Genomic DNA, 18,464 nt, shown 5'->3' on the forward strand with positions numbered 1-18,464 from the left:
CATGCTATTAATAATATACTTGTCCATTGCTCTTAAATGGAAAGCAAAAGGGATACAATAATTCAAAGTAACAGGTAAGAGTAACTATTTTAGAAGAAAATGCATTTTATAGTGAATATGAATGCCTCAAAATCTAGAAATTCAAAATATTCAAGCCTGACTGAAAAACTAGAAAGCTAGTCTACTTTCTTTTTTTTTTTAATTTTTAATTTTTAATTATTTATTTATTTATTTTTTATAGAGGCATGTTTTATTTGTTTGTTTTGTTTATACATGCACGCACTGGGTACAGTCAGAAGCACGGGAGGGTGAGAGAATTCAGCAGAGCCAGAGCGGGGAGCAGAGCAGGCAGAAAGACTAAAGTACACTGCTGAGGTGAGCAGCGGGCGGCAGGAGAGGTCTGCGTGCCATGTGGGACCCTCCTCTGGTAGCAGGGGAGCAGCCAGGCATCGAACCGGCACCGCAGAGGCTGCGGGCAGCTTCACAACCCAGCGCTCAACTGCTGCGCCACTGGGGAGGCCCTAGTCTACTTTCTATTTTGTATTCTGGGGTGATTATACGGAAATCCTTTTTAAAAGCTACTTATAAATCATAACTCCTCACTAAAATAATTTAGAATATTCCAACTCTATTTCTTCCCTTCCTGGTGTATGTGTTAGTGTTGACCTGTTTTATTGCTACAATTTCTTTGTTTTAATACCACAAATGCTTTAACAGTCAATGTTCTTTTTATACTTTTATCCACAGATTAATCACCTTCTCTTCTCCTTCTTACTTCTTCAACTCATTTCCATCTTATGTCTTAGACCTCCTTCAATGTAATGTGACCTCTTTATAATTTCCTTTACTGAAGGCTTTCTAAAGTGATGACAAATTCTTTCATTACTTGCTTCTCTAACAAGTGTTATTTCCCCCAAATTATTGAGAAATATGTTTGCTAATTTAAGAACTACAGGCTGGCAGTTATTTTCTTTTGACACTGTTTTCTAATTTCTTTGGTTGTTACTGAGAAATTAGTTCTAATCCAACCATTGTGCTCCCTTGGAGGTAATCTTTTATTTCAGGAAGATTTTAAGTGTTCTTTCTTTGTTATTCAATTTTACAATCATTAGTCAAGAGGTATATTACTTGCTTTTCTATTCTGCTTATAACACTTTTACCCGTGAATTGGTATGTACTTCTGGAAACCTGTCAGTCATTTATACTGAGACATTGAATCAGCCTCATTTTTTCTTTTGTCGTCTTCTGCAAATAAGAGTAAATGTTCATAATATCAAAATCAACAAACAACTATGAACCAGAGACACTCTATGAGGGGTGGGGGGCTGGGAAAGGAGGGCTTGGGGTCAAAATAAAAAAAAAAAGAGTAAATGTTCATGACACCTTTCCTGCTCTGTCCTCTGACATCTGTAAACTATCGCTCATATTTTCTATCCTTCTTGTTGCACTGTGGACAATGTGCTGCCTTCTCCATTTACTCAGGTATGTCTACAATATCTAAGCGCAACCACTGAAAATTTTAATTTTGACTTTTTTCCCCTCTTCTAGAAATTCCACTAAGCTCTTTTTCAAATCATCCAGGTGTCCAGGTCATTTTAAAAAATATTTTATTCATTCTATTTTTTTTTATCAGTACTGACTTTTATCTATTTAAACATAATAGCAGCTTCTTGCTCTTTCTCTTTTATTGGGACTGAACTTTCCAACCCCTTGCTCAGTGGGTGGGGGAAGGAGTGGTCTGTCTGGGGCCAAGCTTTTGAATAGTGCTGCAGAGAAGAGTGGACACTAACGTGTCTGAAGTTTTGCTTTCAAATGGTCCAGCAAGGAGTTTGAATATAGAAAGGACTGACCAAATAAGTAAGTACATCAAGAATAATGAGAATAATGGGAACCAGAATAACCAAAATAATTTCTCCAGGTCAGAGAAGTGACAAATATAGAAAAAAGAGAGAGAAGTATTAAAAAGAATGCAATGAATTTTAATAAAGATAGAGAAGTAGGAGTGTGTGTGTGTGTATATATAGTTATTTCTCACCTCGGTTCCCTGAGAATCAGTAGTAATATCACCCCATGGCAATGCACATATATAGAGTCTGACCATCATTTTCCATCTAAAAGGAACCAGGGATCCTTCAAGAAATGGCTGAGTTAAGGACTCCTCTAGAATTTATCCTGTTTCTCTTATGTAACCTCATTCTTGTAATGGATTATTTCCTTCAGTTCACATTTAGTGGAATGAATAATATATATTTTAAATTATTACTTCCTTCTTCCAATAATTGTTGATTTGATCAAATTTTATTTACACTATTCCTTCTCTTATCTTTTCTCTCAAAATTTCAGTCCTGTGCTTTGAGATTATTTTTGTTGTTGATTGTCTACCTAAATTCTAGTCTAAAGTGTGACCATCCTCTTGTTTAAAACTCTAATTTCAAAAACATATTTTAAAGCCCCAAAAAGACTTTTCCATATTGCAACTCAAGTACATCTTATTTTTCAATTTCAAGTGTTCAATCTATCGCCACAGTAATTCCTCACTAAAGCATACATTCTGAGCTGTTCCTCATCTCGCCTGTGAGTTGCATTCTTTTCTTCGTTGGCTCACTGGTCCTTAGTTCTAGTTGCCATGATCTTCTTAATAGCTAGACTCTTGTTGGTGAGGAAAGGGAATTTCTCTCTAGTGGCTGGTGGTTTAAGTACAGGCTGTCAAATTCCTCAAGAGGAAGTGGGCTGGAAAAAAACCACTCAGCTCCCATTTCTCCCAGCCTGAAGGATAACATCCTTCTAGCAAACCATCAATGAACAGGTAGTGTAACTAAGAAATAAATCAAGTTATTTTTATTTCAGGGGCTATTACTGCATTATAACTTAGCTTTAATAAAAAGTCTAACTCCAATTTTCATGTTTGACAACTGACAGCTTTCAAGTGCTCGAGCTCCTGCTTCTGTCCCACATCTGGGACAGCTGATAAAAAGAAGTTGAGGTGCTCCTTCTTCTGCATGTATAAAGTTCAAACCACACAGACCTGACCTGCATCTGAAAACCCTCACCCAGCTTCACCTTCCAGCCAACATAAAACTCCAAGTCAGCCACTGTTCCTTGCTCTTCCCGAAAAACCTCACTACATGAGTAACAAACCTTTCAGATCCTCTTGGTGCATGTGTCAACATTCATAAGTTATTTACATACATATTTGTATAAAAAATCTAAAAAATGTATAGATTCTTAAATGAAAACTAGGAAATCTCTGGAGTTGAGAAGGCTTCTACTTACTCTTATTTTTATTTTATTTTCTGATTTTTCTAACATGGAGTACACTAATGCAAAATAGAAGTTTTAAAAATGGTGTGATATATGGAAGTTATACATGAATAAAGCTTAATTTCCCTACTAAGGAAAACTTTTATTCTCTAGGACAAAAGTGAGAACTTTACTCTTACTGCAACATTTCATAATGAACTGAAGTTTTGTAAAAAAAAAAAAAATTGCTAGCTGTAGTGTATTATATAAGCTGGTACTCTTGAAGGAGTATTTTTAAAAATAGAGCTTTATTAAACATTTTAATCATGTACCAAAACATTATTTTAAATATTGTAAAACCTGATGCTTAAAAATAACAGATTATTTTTGTAAGTGTGAAAAAGCATAAAATATGTGAAATACAAAAAAATAGAAGAAAACTAAAAATAAGCTCTTAAAAATATTAAGTTCCCTATCAAAAATGAGTCAATATATTATATCAAATCACTTAGCAAACAAGAAATATGAGCTAGACGACTGACTAAAGATAAAGGTATTCTTTTCATATTTATAGATAATAAGATGCATTAACTTGTTAGTGGTTACATAACTAAATCTATTTGCCAAACCCTCACTAACTGGATACTTTAAACTGATAAATGTTAATATTTGTAATTACACCTCAAGCGATTTTTAAAAATCATCTTTTCTACTAAAATTTTAGCAGATTCTTTTCAGACTATTTTATCCAATGACTTCACCTTTCAAAGCATCTACAAGATTATAGAAACTTACAAAGAAAAAAATCTGTATAGTGAAAATGAAATCTCTTCCTCCTAAATTCCTTATCTCTAATACCCTACAATACTGAGAAAAGCCAGTCATCCTTCCTTTCTCTCACTTCCAGTTTTCAAGAGGCTATCAATTCTACTTTTTTTAATCCCTACTATTCTCCCTAATTCATTTCTTTTGGGAATTCTGCAATAGATTCCCTGTCTTTGATCTTCTCCTAACAATCCAGCCTCTATAAAAAAATCTTAACCACAAAACTAATACAAATAAAACAATAGCATCAATCAAAAACTTGTTGAAAAATACCAAATTCCGGGCCTCCCTGATGGTGCCAGGAATTAAGTCTCAGTACAATGAAGCTATCTCCTGCTGACCCACAAGGCGAGGCAGACCTTTCCTGTCTCACCTGCTGCTCCCCTCAGCAGTGCATTTCAGTCAGTCTACCTGTTCTGCTCCCCAATCTGTCTCTGGTGAATCCTCTCAACTTAATTCCATTCCCCCATCCTCTGGCCTATATCCAGTTCCTGGATGCATAAATAAAATAAACCTTTAAAAAAATACATATCAAATTCCTTGGATGAAGTCCCAAGCCCATGGCACTAAAGACACTTTAAATTTAGGTATCTCGAGCAGTATCAATCCTGCTTAAAGGCCCATGCTCTCTTACTGTCTATGAAATATCTACCAATCACTTTAAATATAGTTTTAGTGCCATTTTCTCCATTTACACCCTCCAAGACAGAAATAAGTGTTCAGTCCTGTTCCCGCTAACACTCTGAACATAGTGTTACTTGTTAATGCCACTGTTTGCTCCTCTAGATTGAATTACTTGGGACAGGGTCTAAATCTTCTTCACCAGGCATGGTGCTTGGCTCTCAGTAAAAATGATTTGTGAACTGAATAATAAAGGAATAAAAACAGTATTATTCACCAGATCCATTTTTACTTTGACAAACACAAATTAAAGCCCCACTTGGATAAAAAGTTTAGAAGATATGACAATATAGAAATAGTACCTTATCTACATGGAAAATTAAATCCAGTTCACAGACATTTTCAAAACACTTGTCTAATGTTTCCACAAATACCTATAGAAAAAAAAAGAAAAAAATAGGTTAAAAGCTTTTGAGAACTGTACAAGGTTATTAAAATCTATTAATATAAGAAAGACAATTTCTTAATTGTGCACTGAAACTTTTTTATCTCTATTATCACAGTTCTCCTTAGTTAAAAGTTATACTAAGTACAAAGGAGTAAATATGAACTTCATATAAACTACTTTTCACTACATTAATAAATTGAAATTTTAATGAAAATAACTAAGAACTTGCAATTCTTAGCCCCATTACTTATAAAAGCATGTAAAAATACTCAAATCAAACTTGCGGTCTTCATGTCAGGGGAGGAGAAAGCCTATTAGAAATATAGATGGGTCTAGTACAAGTCTCTACTATATACTATGTAGCCAATAATTTTAAATTAACATGTCAGTATAAAAAAATCACTGAAAAATTACTACTTATGGAAAGAATATAGACATGCAGAATCAGATTAAGCCGGGTTCAAAGTTCTGGCTCAAATATCTTCTATGAGCTTGTGTGAGAAAGGGTTAATTAAGCAGACCTGGGTTGCTCAAACCCTGCACATCACCCAAAAGGGCCTGTTTTCAGTCCTTGGCTAGTTCCTGGGAAGTAAGCTCCATGTTCTCATTGTGTTTTGTCTGCTATCAGTGTTTTTATATGTGTGGGGTGTCTTGGGCCACACTGTTCCAATGTGAAAAAACAGTTTATGCTAACAGTGTGATTTATGAACATAGCTTTTTCTCTGAGAGTGCATTTACTTATGCGTACAAGAACTGGGGTGTAGGCCAGAGGTGTGCAGGGTGAGAGGATTCACCAGAGACAGAGTGGGGAACAGAACAAGTAGACTGAAGTACACTGCTGAAAGGAACAGCGGGCGAGTCAGGAGAGGTCTGCTGCGCCACGCGGCCTGGGGCCTGGGGATCGAACTCATGCTGCAGTGGCTGTGTGTAGCTTCATAAGTTGTGTCTTAACCCCTTGCACCACCAGGGAGTCCCAAAAGTACTTATTATTAAGTATTCACCCAAAGGACCAACTTCATCTATTTTGCCTCAAGGTCTTGGTGACATGATCTCTGAAATGATTTTATTCATTTTATTAATAACTAATTCAGATTCATTTTCTTTATGAGGATTGAATGAGATAGTACTGCCTGAATACAAACTAAACACTTAGCAAACATTAACTTCTTGGAGGGAAAATGAGGATGAAAAAGAAAAAAATTTTCTCACTTAAAAAAGGATAATTACTTTTGAACAGTGTCTTTAACTTGGAAATATCCTGAACATTAATTTATAAAAATCATAAAGAAGTTGTAGGAAATAAAGCCATTAAGTTCTGCACCCCTATTTAGCAAAATTTACTGAAATATAAGATACATGCAGAAAAAAATGCAAATCATAAGATATGCCATGATAACTTTTCACAAAGTAAACATTTCTGTGTAACCAACACCCAAATCAAGTTTTGGAATACTGCCAGAAGACTAAGAATTCCCCCTCATACTCTATCAGTCACTGTCACTATTAAAGACAACCACTATCCTGCTTTCTCTACAGATACAACTATTTCTGAAAGACATTTAAATGGAATATTTAAACGGTCTTTTACGAGTAACTTCTTTTATTTATTGCTATTTTTATTAGATCCATCTATGTTATTACATAATAGAATAGCTCATTCTTTTTTTTAAGTTTTTTTTTTTTTAAAGAGGCATGTATTTTTATTTATTTAAGATTTATTTATTTGTTTGTTTGTTTGTTTTGTTTATACATGCACTGGGTACAGTCAGAAGCGCAGGAGGGTGAGAGAATTCACCAGAGCCAGAGTGGGGAGCAGAGCAGGCAGAAGGACCGAAGTACACTGCTGAGGGGAGCAGCGGGCGGCAGGAGAGGTCTGCATGCCATGGGGGACCCTCCTCTGGTGGCAGGGGAGCAGCTGGGGATCGAACCGGAGCAGCTGGGGATTGAACCGGAGCCGCAGAGGTCGCGGGCAGCTTCGCAACCCAGCGCTCAACCGCTGCGCCACCAGGGAGGTCCAGCTCATTCATTCTTATTGTCCTTTTAGAACTAAAAGATAATTCAAACTAAGGAAATAATAAATTGCTGTTGTATTATATTCCACAAGGAGAAAGATTAAAAAAAGCCAAGAATTAGAAATGACATGGTAAACAGCACCCTCTTGTGTTTCATAATATAAAGTTTAAAGTCAATTTCAAAGTGATACCTACTAAGTAGCTACTAATTAATCTCAGGTCACAAAGAATTCAAGGGTCAATGAGAGAAAAATTACTTTTAATTAACTGAGAGATTTGTATTTTAAGTTTTCCTTAATTTTAATTGTCTATTTCCCAAAAATAAATATAAAAGGCAGATATTCAGAAAAAGTCACATATACATACATACAGTCTCCCTTTCCTCCCTTTTCTATCAATATAAAGTCCTGTGTTTCCTATTTTTATAAATCTATATCAGGGTTGTAAAGGACAACAGGAACATATTTTGAGGCAGCTAATATTTAGTACTTAAGAGAATAAACTTTATAATATCTCTATTAAAATTCCAGCTTAATCTCTAACTATGAAATCTAGGGCAAGCTAACCCTAAGCCTTAGTTTCTTTATTTTGGTATAATGATCCATATCTATGCAGAAGAATTCTTTCAGTGATAAAATGAATAAATCACAGGACTTAGAACAATGTCTCACAAAAAAATACTCAATAAATATTAGTTATTACTATAGTACAATAAACATGGAGAAATAAAAATGTATACAGTGAGTAAATAAGAAATACATTCTTTATTGGTGGTCATCTTTTCATGCTATCATAATGGTACACACAGATGTCCTAGGTATACTATCAAGGCCACTAGCAATGTTCACAGGAAAGGCAACTGTGGGGTTCTTACTAGACTGTGAGGGCTTCTGTTAAATGTCGAGAGCAATAGATCCTACCATTTCTAATCTATAATAGAAAATAAAATACATGTTAAACTGACATAACATAAGGAAATTATTAAGCCCAAGAATAGGTGGCAGAGATTTAAGAATACTAATATATCTAAAGAGCTAATATTTTTTAGCCAACAGCAAGATGTTCTAGACAGATAAGGATTCTCTCAAGCCAGAATCCAAAAATACCACCAAGAACATAACAATAGAGCTAGAGAATGAAGGTTGAACTTTAAATCAGATCAATTACCTTTGAAGAACAATTATGACTATAGCCTGATCTGTACTTAGCATGCCATATTCAGAATCTTGAGGTGCATAAACAGCAACTGACTCAGTGTGTAACTGAAATCAGACTAAATTTCCACTAAATCTGGCTTGATAATAACATGCCAATGATGACAATCTTAGTAAGAGTAGAGACACTTATTTTGTACATCTCATTCGCTAGGCCTACTCCCTCCAACAATAATAAGAAATAGTATTCATTTTTAATATAGCAAGAAGTGATTATTTAGAAAAGTTGGAAAATACAGAAAAGAATAAAGCACAAAAATTTAAAGTTTCTATAATTTTACCACCCACATTAAAATGGTATTATGCAAAGCATAAACAGCTTGTCCTTTTGGAAATTTAATTAGATGGTAGCCTTTTCCACTAAAGTGATTTGGTAAGATTTGTAGGTTGTGCTAAAGATGGAGCTTCCATATGATCCAGCAATTCCACTCCTAGGTATTTACCCAAAGGACACAGAAACATTAATTCAAAAGGGCACCTGCACCCCTATGTTTATAGCAGCACTATTTACAATAGCTAAGCTTTAGAAATAACCCAAATGCCCAAAAATAGATGACTGGATCAAGAAGATGTGGTACATATACACCATGGAATATTACTCAGCAATCAAAAAAGATAAACTCACGCAATTTGCAGGAACATGGATGGAGCTGGAAGGGATCATGCTCAGAAAGAAAGCCAGAAAGAAAAAGAAAAATACCGGATGGTCTCATTCATAGCAGGAATTTAGAAAACCAAATAAAGGACTAGGAAAAAACCTAATTATAATAAAGTAAAAATCAAAATCAACAGGCAACTATAAACCAGAGACACACTATGGCGGGGGGGGGGAGTAGGATCAAAACAAGGGGGGGTGGGAATTGTATGGGGACTATAACCAAGACAAAAATGCATACATTGTGCAAAAATGAAAAATAATGTAAAAAATGTATAAAATAAAAAAAATTATAAAGAAGATTTGTAGGTTGGATTTACAAGTCTAAAGAACTAGATTTTTTAATTTTGTTAAGATTAATAAACCAAATATTAACTTAAAAAAGGAAAGTAGCTGTCAACAAAAGCAACTCATATTTTTTTAACTGTATATTGACACAAATTCTTATAGCTATCTTTAAACTTCCAAGCAAAGCTGATTTTTTATAATAGTACCTGCCCCTGAAAAATACTCTTCTACCTATAACTAAATATGGTACAACTAATATTTTGAGCACTGATTTAAAGCAAAATAAAAAGAATAAAAGCCTTAGAAAGTTTTTCCTTACAGAATATCAATTAACAAATATAGAGGGTATGATGGGAAAAAAATCACCATTTGGCAAACACCACAATTATAATTTTTCGAGCAATAATCATCAATGGAGGCTAAAATTAATGCCCAAAGACAATTAGTAAAAGGTTATTTATAGAGTGTCAGTATATGCCCCACAAGATACTTTTAGGCACAAATGGAAAAAGAAAGTGGCAAACCTGGCAGGATGCAAACCTGGCAGGCACCACATTAACCAAAGAACCAAATTAAATATCACAAGTGATGGGACAAAAATGACATCATGTACCTTATGATATGATGCATTTACAAGGACATATTATCCTTTCTGTGGTATTCTTGCCAAAACCACACATGAATTTAATCATTAAGAAACCTCAAATAAATACAAACTGAAAAATTTCCTACAAATAGCTGGCTCACAGTCTTCAAAGGATCAGTGTATAAAAGATGAAATAGATGAAAAAAAAGATGAACTATTACAAAGTAAAGGAGAATTAGAAGACATGCATGCTATATAGGACCTGATTTGAACTTTGAATGAGAAAAATGGCATTAATGGGACTAGCAAATTCTGAATAGGTCTGCAGATTAGAGAATAGTAGTGTATCATTGTCAATCGCCTGATTTTAATCACTGTACTGTGATTTTGTGAAGATGTTAAATTTAGGGAGTCTGGGTAAAGATAAGGTATGGGAGAATTACTTGTGTTAAGTTTGCTACTCTTGTAAATCTGAATTAACCTAAATATATGAAAGAAATTTTCAAGGGCGGGGTCAAAGGGCACTCTCCCCCTTATATCCCAAGTCCTTCCTAATAACCAACTATTCTACACTGAGAAGTAAAGTATTTACCTTAAATCAAAGGAAAACACCAACATAAGCTGAGATTTTCACTCTCTCTCAAACCTATTCAAAAGGGAAAAATAAATGATAAAGTTGCTTCCATTCTGAAATTCTGACTAAACACTTGAGGTGCAAAATATCTCCTTCACCACATAAAGTAAATAATAATAAGGTGTCTACCGTATTCTAGTCCCCATACTTACTATTTTATATACATTAGCTCTGAGTCTTGCCATACTCCTTGCAAGACAGGTATGAACATCCACATTTCACATGAGAAAAGTAGGGATGGGGAGGCTAATTAATATGTTCGAAGTTATATAACTGTTCTGACAGAGCCAATATTCAAACCCCTATCATCTGACTCCAAACTCCAACTTAACACTCCGACACCTCCCCAGAGGAATGCTGAGATGTCAACAGAACACGTACATTAAAAAAGAGGGTATCATCAGATCTGGCATCAGGATTTATCAGGAAGAAGCGGAAATGCAAGTAACTGAAAATTGACTACTTTATTTCCAAATACTGGAAATCAGACCTCTCAATATGAAAACAAGAGAAAAAGAATTTAGGAATGTTAAAAAAAAAAAAGAATTTAGGAATGCTGATTCAAATTGTTTACAGAAATATTTTTTTGTTTCTCTGGGTATTCACTCTGAATTGCCTGGAAAATAAGCCCCTGGACCAAGGCTCCAGCAGGAAGCACTGCATCAGAACGCGTATCTCCCATGGGACAGGGTTTATCCCTCTTCCCACCATCCCTTTATAGAGGAGCTGCAATTTCCTCTAGTCCCCATGTGCTCATCAGTTGAGTTTCCCAAGTGAGTCTTAAAACTGGTGCCACCTAAACCTAGAGAGCTCAAAGCTTAAGTAGTATATCTGTCACACCACTAACAAAGGAGCTTTTGGGTGCACCCTATAAAAGAGAGCAGCTATCGGGGGCAGGACACCATTCAAAGATCAGTAGGTCCTACCTCAGGACAATTTGTTATATAGGAAGGGAAACATTAGGTGATCTTTCTTCACATAAGTATTCTTGGCTTACAAGTTTCCCCAATGAAGCCTCTTACCACATAACTGTAGCACCATGTAGAATGCATACTAAACAATCACACAATAAAATAGGATACAAAGTTCACAAATTCTTCTATAAAGGAAGAGGACGTTTTTTATCCAATTCAGTTTGTGTGTTAATAACACTTGATAAATACCTTCTTTATAAACTTGAATGATGTCAGTAAAATGTCAACTAGCCGTGGGATTTATGTATAATATCTTTTTTAATCCTCTCACCTACCCTATGAGTGATATTATTATTACTACCCCCATTTTGTTGATGAGGAAAATTAGGGTCAAAGAGGAAAAACAGCTTGACCAAAGTTATATAGTCAGCACAAAGCGGAGCCTGAATGGTTTTGCCCACCACTAGCTTTTTTTTTTTAATTCATTGATCTTTCCAACACCCCCAGGATGTCTGTAGGCAGCATGTTGAAACAACACTTTGAAGGCAAAAAACTTCAAGTTCTATAAAGATTAAATGACTTGCTCAATATCATACTCAACTGGCATGAGCAGTATAGTAATTTCACAAGTCCGTCTAACATTCAGTACCGCAGGATTGACAAAAGTATTACACAGAGCTCTAGCTTATATATATATGTATATATATATAGACATCATTGTCAAAATAAAAAGAAAAGTTTAGCTGTCCTCAATTTTGTCCTAACTACAAGTAAGACTGATGCTGATATAACTGCTACATGTGGACAGCAAACATCAGAATTTGGAATTATCTAGAGAACTTTTATGCCTCCATTATCAGCCTGGCATAATAAATTAATTGAGGACAATATGACCACTTATAAATAACTCAAACAACCCATATTAATATTTAATGAACTTCTATTCTCACTCTGTAAATATTTTAACACTTCCAATGAAGATAGGCTGCAACAAAAAGAACTCTAAAAAAAGCCAGCTAACAACGCTGACGTTTGCTTATACAGCAGTCACTATCACACTAAAACAGCCATAGTAGAAACTGGTATAAAGTCCATCTGGAATACACTAACCATGTCTTCTTTCAGATTTTTTACAAAATATAGTTAAATCTGGGACAACATATGCATACCTTAGAAACAAAATCTTTGCTTAAAAATGCATGCTTCCACAATTCCATTAAGATCTGGAACAAGACAAGGATGTCCACTCTCACCATTGCTTTTCAATATAATACTGGAAGTCCTAGCCAGGGCAATAAGACAAGAGAAAGACATCCAAGGAATCCAAATAGGAAAAGAAGAAGTCAAACTATCACTATTTGCAGACGATATGATATTATACATAGAGAACCCCAAAAACTCCACAGAAAAGCTAATTCAACTCATCAATCAGTTCAGTAAAGTGGCAGGATACAAAATCAACACGCAAAAGTCAGTAGCCTTCCTATACACAAACAATAAATCTGAAGAAGAAGAAATCGAAAAGACCATCCCTTTTGTTATTGAAACAAAAAAAATCAAATATTTGGGAATAAATCTAACAAAAGAGGTAAAGGACCTATACAAAGAAAACTATAAAACACTGTTAAAAGAAATAGAAGAAGACACAAAGAAATGGAGAGACATCCCCTGCTCATGGATTGGAAGAATAAACATTATTAAAATGGCCATCCTTCCAAAAGCAATATACAGATTCAATGCTATTCCAATCAAAATTTCAATGTCATTCTTCAAAGAAATAGAAAAATTATTGATGAAATTCATATGGAATCACAAAAAACCCCGAATAGCCAAAGCTCTCCTGAAAAAAAAAGAAGGGAATGGAGGCATCACACTCCCAGACTTCAAACTATACTACAAAGCCATAATCATCAAAACTGCATGGTATTGGAACAAGAACAGACATACAGACCAATGGAATCGAATAGAAAATCCAGAAATAAACCCACAGATTTATGGTCAACTAATCTTTGACAAAGGAGCAAAGACTATGCATTGGAGCAAAGAAAGTTTGGTCAATAAATGGTGCTGGGAAAACTGGGTCGCTACATGCAAAAGAATGAAGCTTGACCACCACCTCACACCATACACAAAAATCAACTCAAAATGGATTAAAGAACTAGACATAAGACCTGAAACCATAAAATATATAGAAGGAAATATAGGCGAAACACTACGTGATTTGCACATCAAAGACATCTTTACAGACACATCACCCAAAGCAGTGATAGTGAAGGCAAAGATAAACAGCTGGGACTATATCAAATTAAAGAGCTTTTGCACAGCAAAAGAGACAATAACAAAAACAAAGAGAAACCCCACCAACTGGGAGAACATTTTTGCACCCAACACTAATGATAAAGGACTGATCACAAAAATCTGCAAAGAGCTGATGAGACTCAACAACAACAAAGAAAATAATCCAGTCAAAAAATGGGCAGAAGAGCTTAAAAGAAACTTCTCTGAAGAGGAAATGCAAATGGCCAACAGGCATATGAAAAAATGTTCAACATCACTTGTCATCAGGGAAATGCAAATCAAAACTACCATGAGATACCATCTTACACCAGTGAGAATGGCACATATTAAAAAAACTAGCAACAACAAATGTTGGCGAGGGTGTGGAGAAAAAGGAACTCTTCTGCACTGTTGGTGGGAGTGCAAACTGGTCCAACCACTGTGGAAAGCTGTGTGGAGATTTCTGGACCTACTAAACATAGAGCTTCCATATGACCCAGCAATTCCACTCCTAGGTATTTACCCAAAGGACACAGAAACATCAATTCCAAAGAACACCTGCACCCCTATGTTTATAGCAGCACTGTTTACAATAGCTAAGCTTTGGAAACAACCCAAATGCCCAAAAATAGATGACTGGATCAAGAAGATGTGGTACATATATACCATGGAATATTACTCAGCATTCAAAAAAGATAAACACATGCAATTTGCTGCAACATGGATGGCGCTGGAAGGGATCATGCTCAGCGAAATAAGCCAAAAAGAAAAAGAAAAATACCGGATGGTCTCACTCATAGCAGGAATCTAGAAAACTTAAATAAGGGACCAGGAAAATGAAAAACTATAAGAAAGTGAAAATCAAAATCAACAAAAAACTATGAACCAGAGACACTTTTAGGGGGGCGGGGGCGGGAGGGGAGGGATTGGGGTCAGAATGGGGGGCGGCAATTGTATGGGGAATATAACAATAAAATTTATAAAAAAAAAAAAAAAATGCATGCTTCCAAATTTGGTATCATTTTTTAATATTAAAAAAATCAAAATTAAACATGATTAGTAATTACATGTTGACAATTATTAAGTTTTCTTGATACAGTCTCTAAAGAATATGCAATAACAAAAAATGTGATCTAATCACTCTTGTCTTAAAATCTTCCAGTTTTGTTTTATTCATCACACTTGCTTTCTCAAAACTAGTCGATGGACACAGCAAGAAAATCAGTTCTAAATAAGCTCTAAATAGTTGTTTGATTTACCAAAAGCAGAAACAATAATTTACTGCCTCCCATCTTTGTTGAAACAATGTTTTGAAAGCACATGCTCAGCACACCCTAAGTATTTAATGACATGTGCTAATTGCTAGGGAATGACAGCAATTGCAGAACTCCATGTGTTTGTGGTAGTGACAGAATCAGTTCCAGATAAGGTAAATAAGAAAGCTTTTCTTTTTGTGTGGTCTATCACATGATAGATCGATATGTGATAATACAACAGATCCTGTAAAAATCATTCTAGCTATATTAGTGATGGAAAGATGACATTTCTCCTGAAATCCACTTTTCTGTATCTTATCTAATATAAAGACACATTGTCAACATTTCAATACTAGTAGCTAAAACACAAGACAGTTTTTACTTCCCACAAACTCTGATAGAATTTTCTTCAGGTGTGATGCAGGATGTACGCTGACAACTTCCCATATAATTCCCTTCTGAGATATAACTATGCTATCGTAACTATTAATAGCAGCCACAATATCAAAACAATAACCAATAATCATGACTTAAATCACAATACAGTAGAAAATACTTGTTATCTGACCCTAGGAAAATTATTATTTGTTGGGGTCTTTCTTAATTGCAATACTTCAATAAAACAGCCTGAATTTGAAATGGATTACTTTTCTCCTACTTTTCCTCTTGTAACATTAGTTGCAAATAAACAATGCCTTGGAATGTAGTGTCTACATGTCTAAAACTCTTTTTAGACATGGCTAATTGAAAAACAGAAAGCACATAATAAAAATCATTTCCTGAAAAATAGGAAACTTCTTTGAAATAATAGTACAACAAATTACTCCCTATTGGGATACACCAAGAAATGTAACAATGAACAAAGTTAAAAGGCAAGGCAATATTGAATTCTGGTCAACCCTATACTGCTACCAATCAACATATAAGTAAAATTTGGCTTCTTTTACTTTACTAGAAAAACCTTTAGGAAAACAAAGCAAAAGTTAGCAATGTTTTTCAAGTAATCCAGGAGAAAAGTAGAAATAGATCCAAGGAATCTTAGAGCAGATCTGTCTCAAGCTCAAAATTCTTTCAAGTATCCTCTTAGGTGCTTTAACTACTGTTTAAAAAAAAAAAAAACTACATTCTATTTCATACTCTATCTCAATACATACATATTTATATTAAAAGTACCACTTCCTCACCACCAACTGACAAAAAAAAATCACAGACACCAAAATATCTGCCATGATTAAAGCAGCTCTCAAGCTCTTCCTTTAAGTCCAGTTTAAGAAGGATGAATGTAAGAATAACTTGGCTCAATGATGTAAGAAAAAAAAACTACATTTAAAAATTAAAATAACTAAAAGAAAAGCATGGCATATTAACAACTCATTGTTGCTGTTTTCTTGTCTTTTCTCTATTAACAATATTTGATAGGAGGAACCTTAATCTAATCATAAATATTTAAGCTTTGACACTCAGAATTATTACCAAAGTTTTCTGCTTTGGTTAATTTCTCATTCTCTCTAACACTGGCAAAAAAAATCTTTCTTTTTACTTGCAGCTTTTGTAATCTACAATGTATCTATATAATGTTCTTATGTTTTTGCAGTGTCCAGGTTAAAGAGAGAAAGAAAACCTAAGCATATTCCCTCATGATAATCTTACCCCAATACATTTGTAGCAACTACAATTTTTGTTCTTGCGGTAAGAGTTAATTTTAAAGATAGGAAGAACAGGGCCTCCCTGGTGGCACAAGGGGTTAAGCACTGCACTATGAAGCAATCCTCGGCCTCTGCAGCAGGAGTTCCATCCCCAGCTGGCCAGGAAGATACCCACATGGTGCAGCAGACCTCTCCTGACTTGCCCGCTGCTCCCCTCAGCAGTGTATTTCATTCAGTCTGCCTGTTCTGCTCCCCACTCTGTCTCTCGTGAATCCTCTCACCCCCCCCAACCCCCATACCTCTGGCCTACACCCCAGTTCTTGTATGCATAAATAAATATTTAAAAAAAAAAGAAAGATTTAAATTAGTGGGAATGATCTAAAAGAGTGGGAAAAAAATATAGAAGAGGGAGAATTGCTAAAGCAGTAAGAAAGTGGAAATTAGTATATAAGTGGGTGGGCTGGCCTCGGCTAGAATTACAGTGAGTTCATCTCACACAGAAGAGCACATGAACACAGATATAGAGTCTGTAGTGAGGTGAGATAGATGATAAAATTCACTGGAGAAAAAGAATTCTAGGTTTGGAGATACTGGCATACTAGGAGAATTATCCACATGAATACTAAAACTTACCAAGAATTATAAACAAGTTTTGCAGTGAATGCCAGTTAACTAAAATATCTTAGGAGATGACTCCAGGGTCACCCATTTCTGCATATAATGTGAACAGAAGTAGTGACCATCTTTTCTGTAGTTACCTTTTCTTTTTTTTTTCTTTTTTAAGATTTATTTATTCATCCATACAAGCACTAGTCACAGTCAGAAGTGCGGGAAGGTGAAAGAATTCACCAGAGCCAGAGGGGAGAGCAGAACAGGTAGACCAACGAAGTACACTGCTGAGGGGAGCAGCGGGCAGCAGGAGAGGTCTGTCGCCCCATGTGGGACCCTCATCCGGTGGCCGGGGATCGAACTGGTGCTGCAGAGGCTGCGGGCAGCCTCACAACCCAGCACTCAACCACTGCGCCACCGGGGAGGCAGTTACCTTTTCAAGCAAGCTTGCATGGTAAACTACTTGGAAAACAGATAAAGTTCCTCTCGAAAGCAAAGGGTAGATTTATCTACAGCCCTGGAAGATACTATTCTCTCCTCCAGGACAAGGGGAGACACACCTAGTGTCCATTTTAAATGATTTCAGTTCCTTAAGCTTGCAGTTTCACTGATAAATCTACTGGGCATGCACGTATCGCCAGGCCCTCTTCAACTGATCCTTTGGGAAATGGGAATGGGGGAATCAGCATTCATAAATGCTTACTCTGGCTACTGCTTTTGCTGTTGGTAATAAAATCCTGTTTCTAGCTCAAAAGTCTTCAGTTCTCCGCCAGTATCCAGGAAACTGAGGTAGGTAACTCGTTGTTAGCTTGCAAATAAGATAAAAATCTCAGACCTTTGAAAGTTTTTAACAAAGTCTCCAATAAATGGGAGGTGGGGATGAAATACTACTGCAAGAGGATGGGTAGAAGGTGTTAAAATTTATTACCATGAGATAAAGTTTGAGTTCACTTTAGAAGGTAGAAGGTTGAAAGATCTGGGAAAAGCCAAGAAAAGCAAAAAGAACATCTCCTCCAGGCTTAATTATATGAAGAAAGCAGGAGAAAAAAACTGTTACTTGAGAGGGTTGCAGGTGGTATCATGGGAAGTCAGAGTCAACTTGGAGGATAAAGGTGAAAGCAATATTAACAGAACAGGCTGATGATAAAGAGGAATTTATTGATGTCTGACCTTGAGCTCCAGATAACATTATGAAAGAAATTTCAGGAGATAGGAGGAGTGAGTTTTGGGATCAGACCT

The 18,464-nt window shown here is 35.6% G+C and overlaps 1 protein-coding gene across 2 annotated transcripts in view; it reads right to left on the bottom strand.

Moving 5' to 3' along the window:
• Positions 1-18,464, bottom strand: part of AP3S1 (adaptor related protein complex 3 subunit sigma 1) — a 51,559-nt gene that overhangs the window by 10,080 nt on the left and 23,015 nt on the right. For both annotated transcript variants that reach the window (XM_037509487.2, XM_054694511.1), the window contains exon 4: positions 5,049-5,120. In XM_037509487.2, coding sequence (XP_037365384.1) covers positions 5,049-5,120 — 72 coding nt within the window. The remainder of the gene's footprint in view (positions 1-5,048; positions 5,121-18,464) is intronic.

This window comes from Talpa occidentalis, unplaced genomic scaffold (genome assembly GCF_014898055.3).
Source record: "Talpa occidentalis isolate TD23 unplaced genomic scaffold, MPIMG_talOcc4v2.1 talOcc4.13, whole genome shotgun sequence".
NCBI lineage: Eukaryota > Metazoa > Chordata > Mammalia > Eulipotyphla > Talpidae > Talpa > Talpa occidentalis.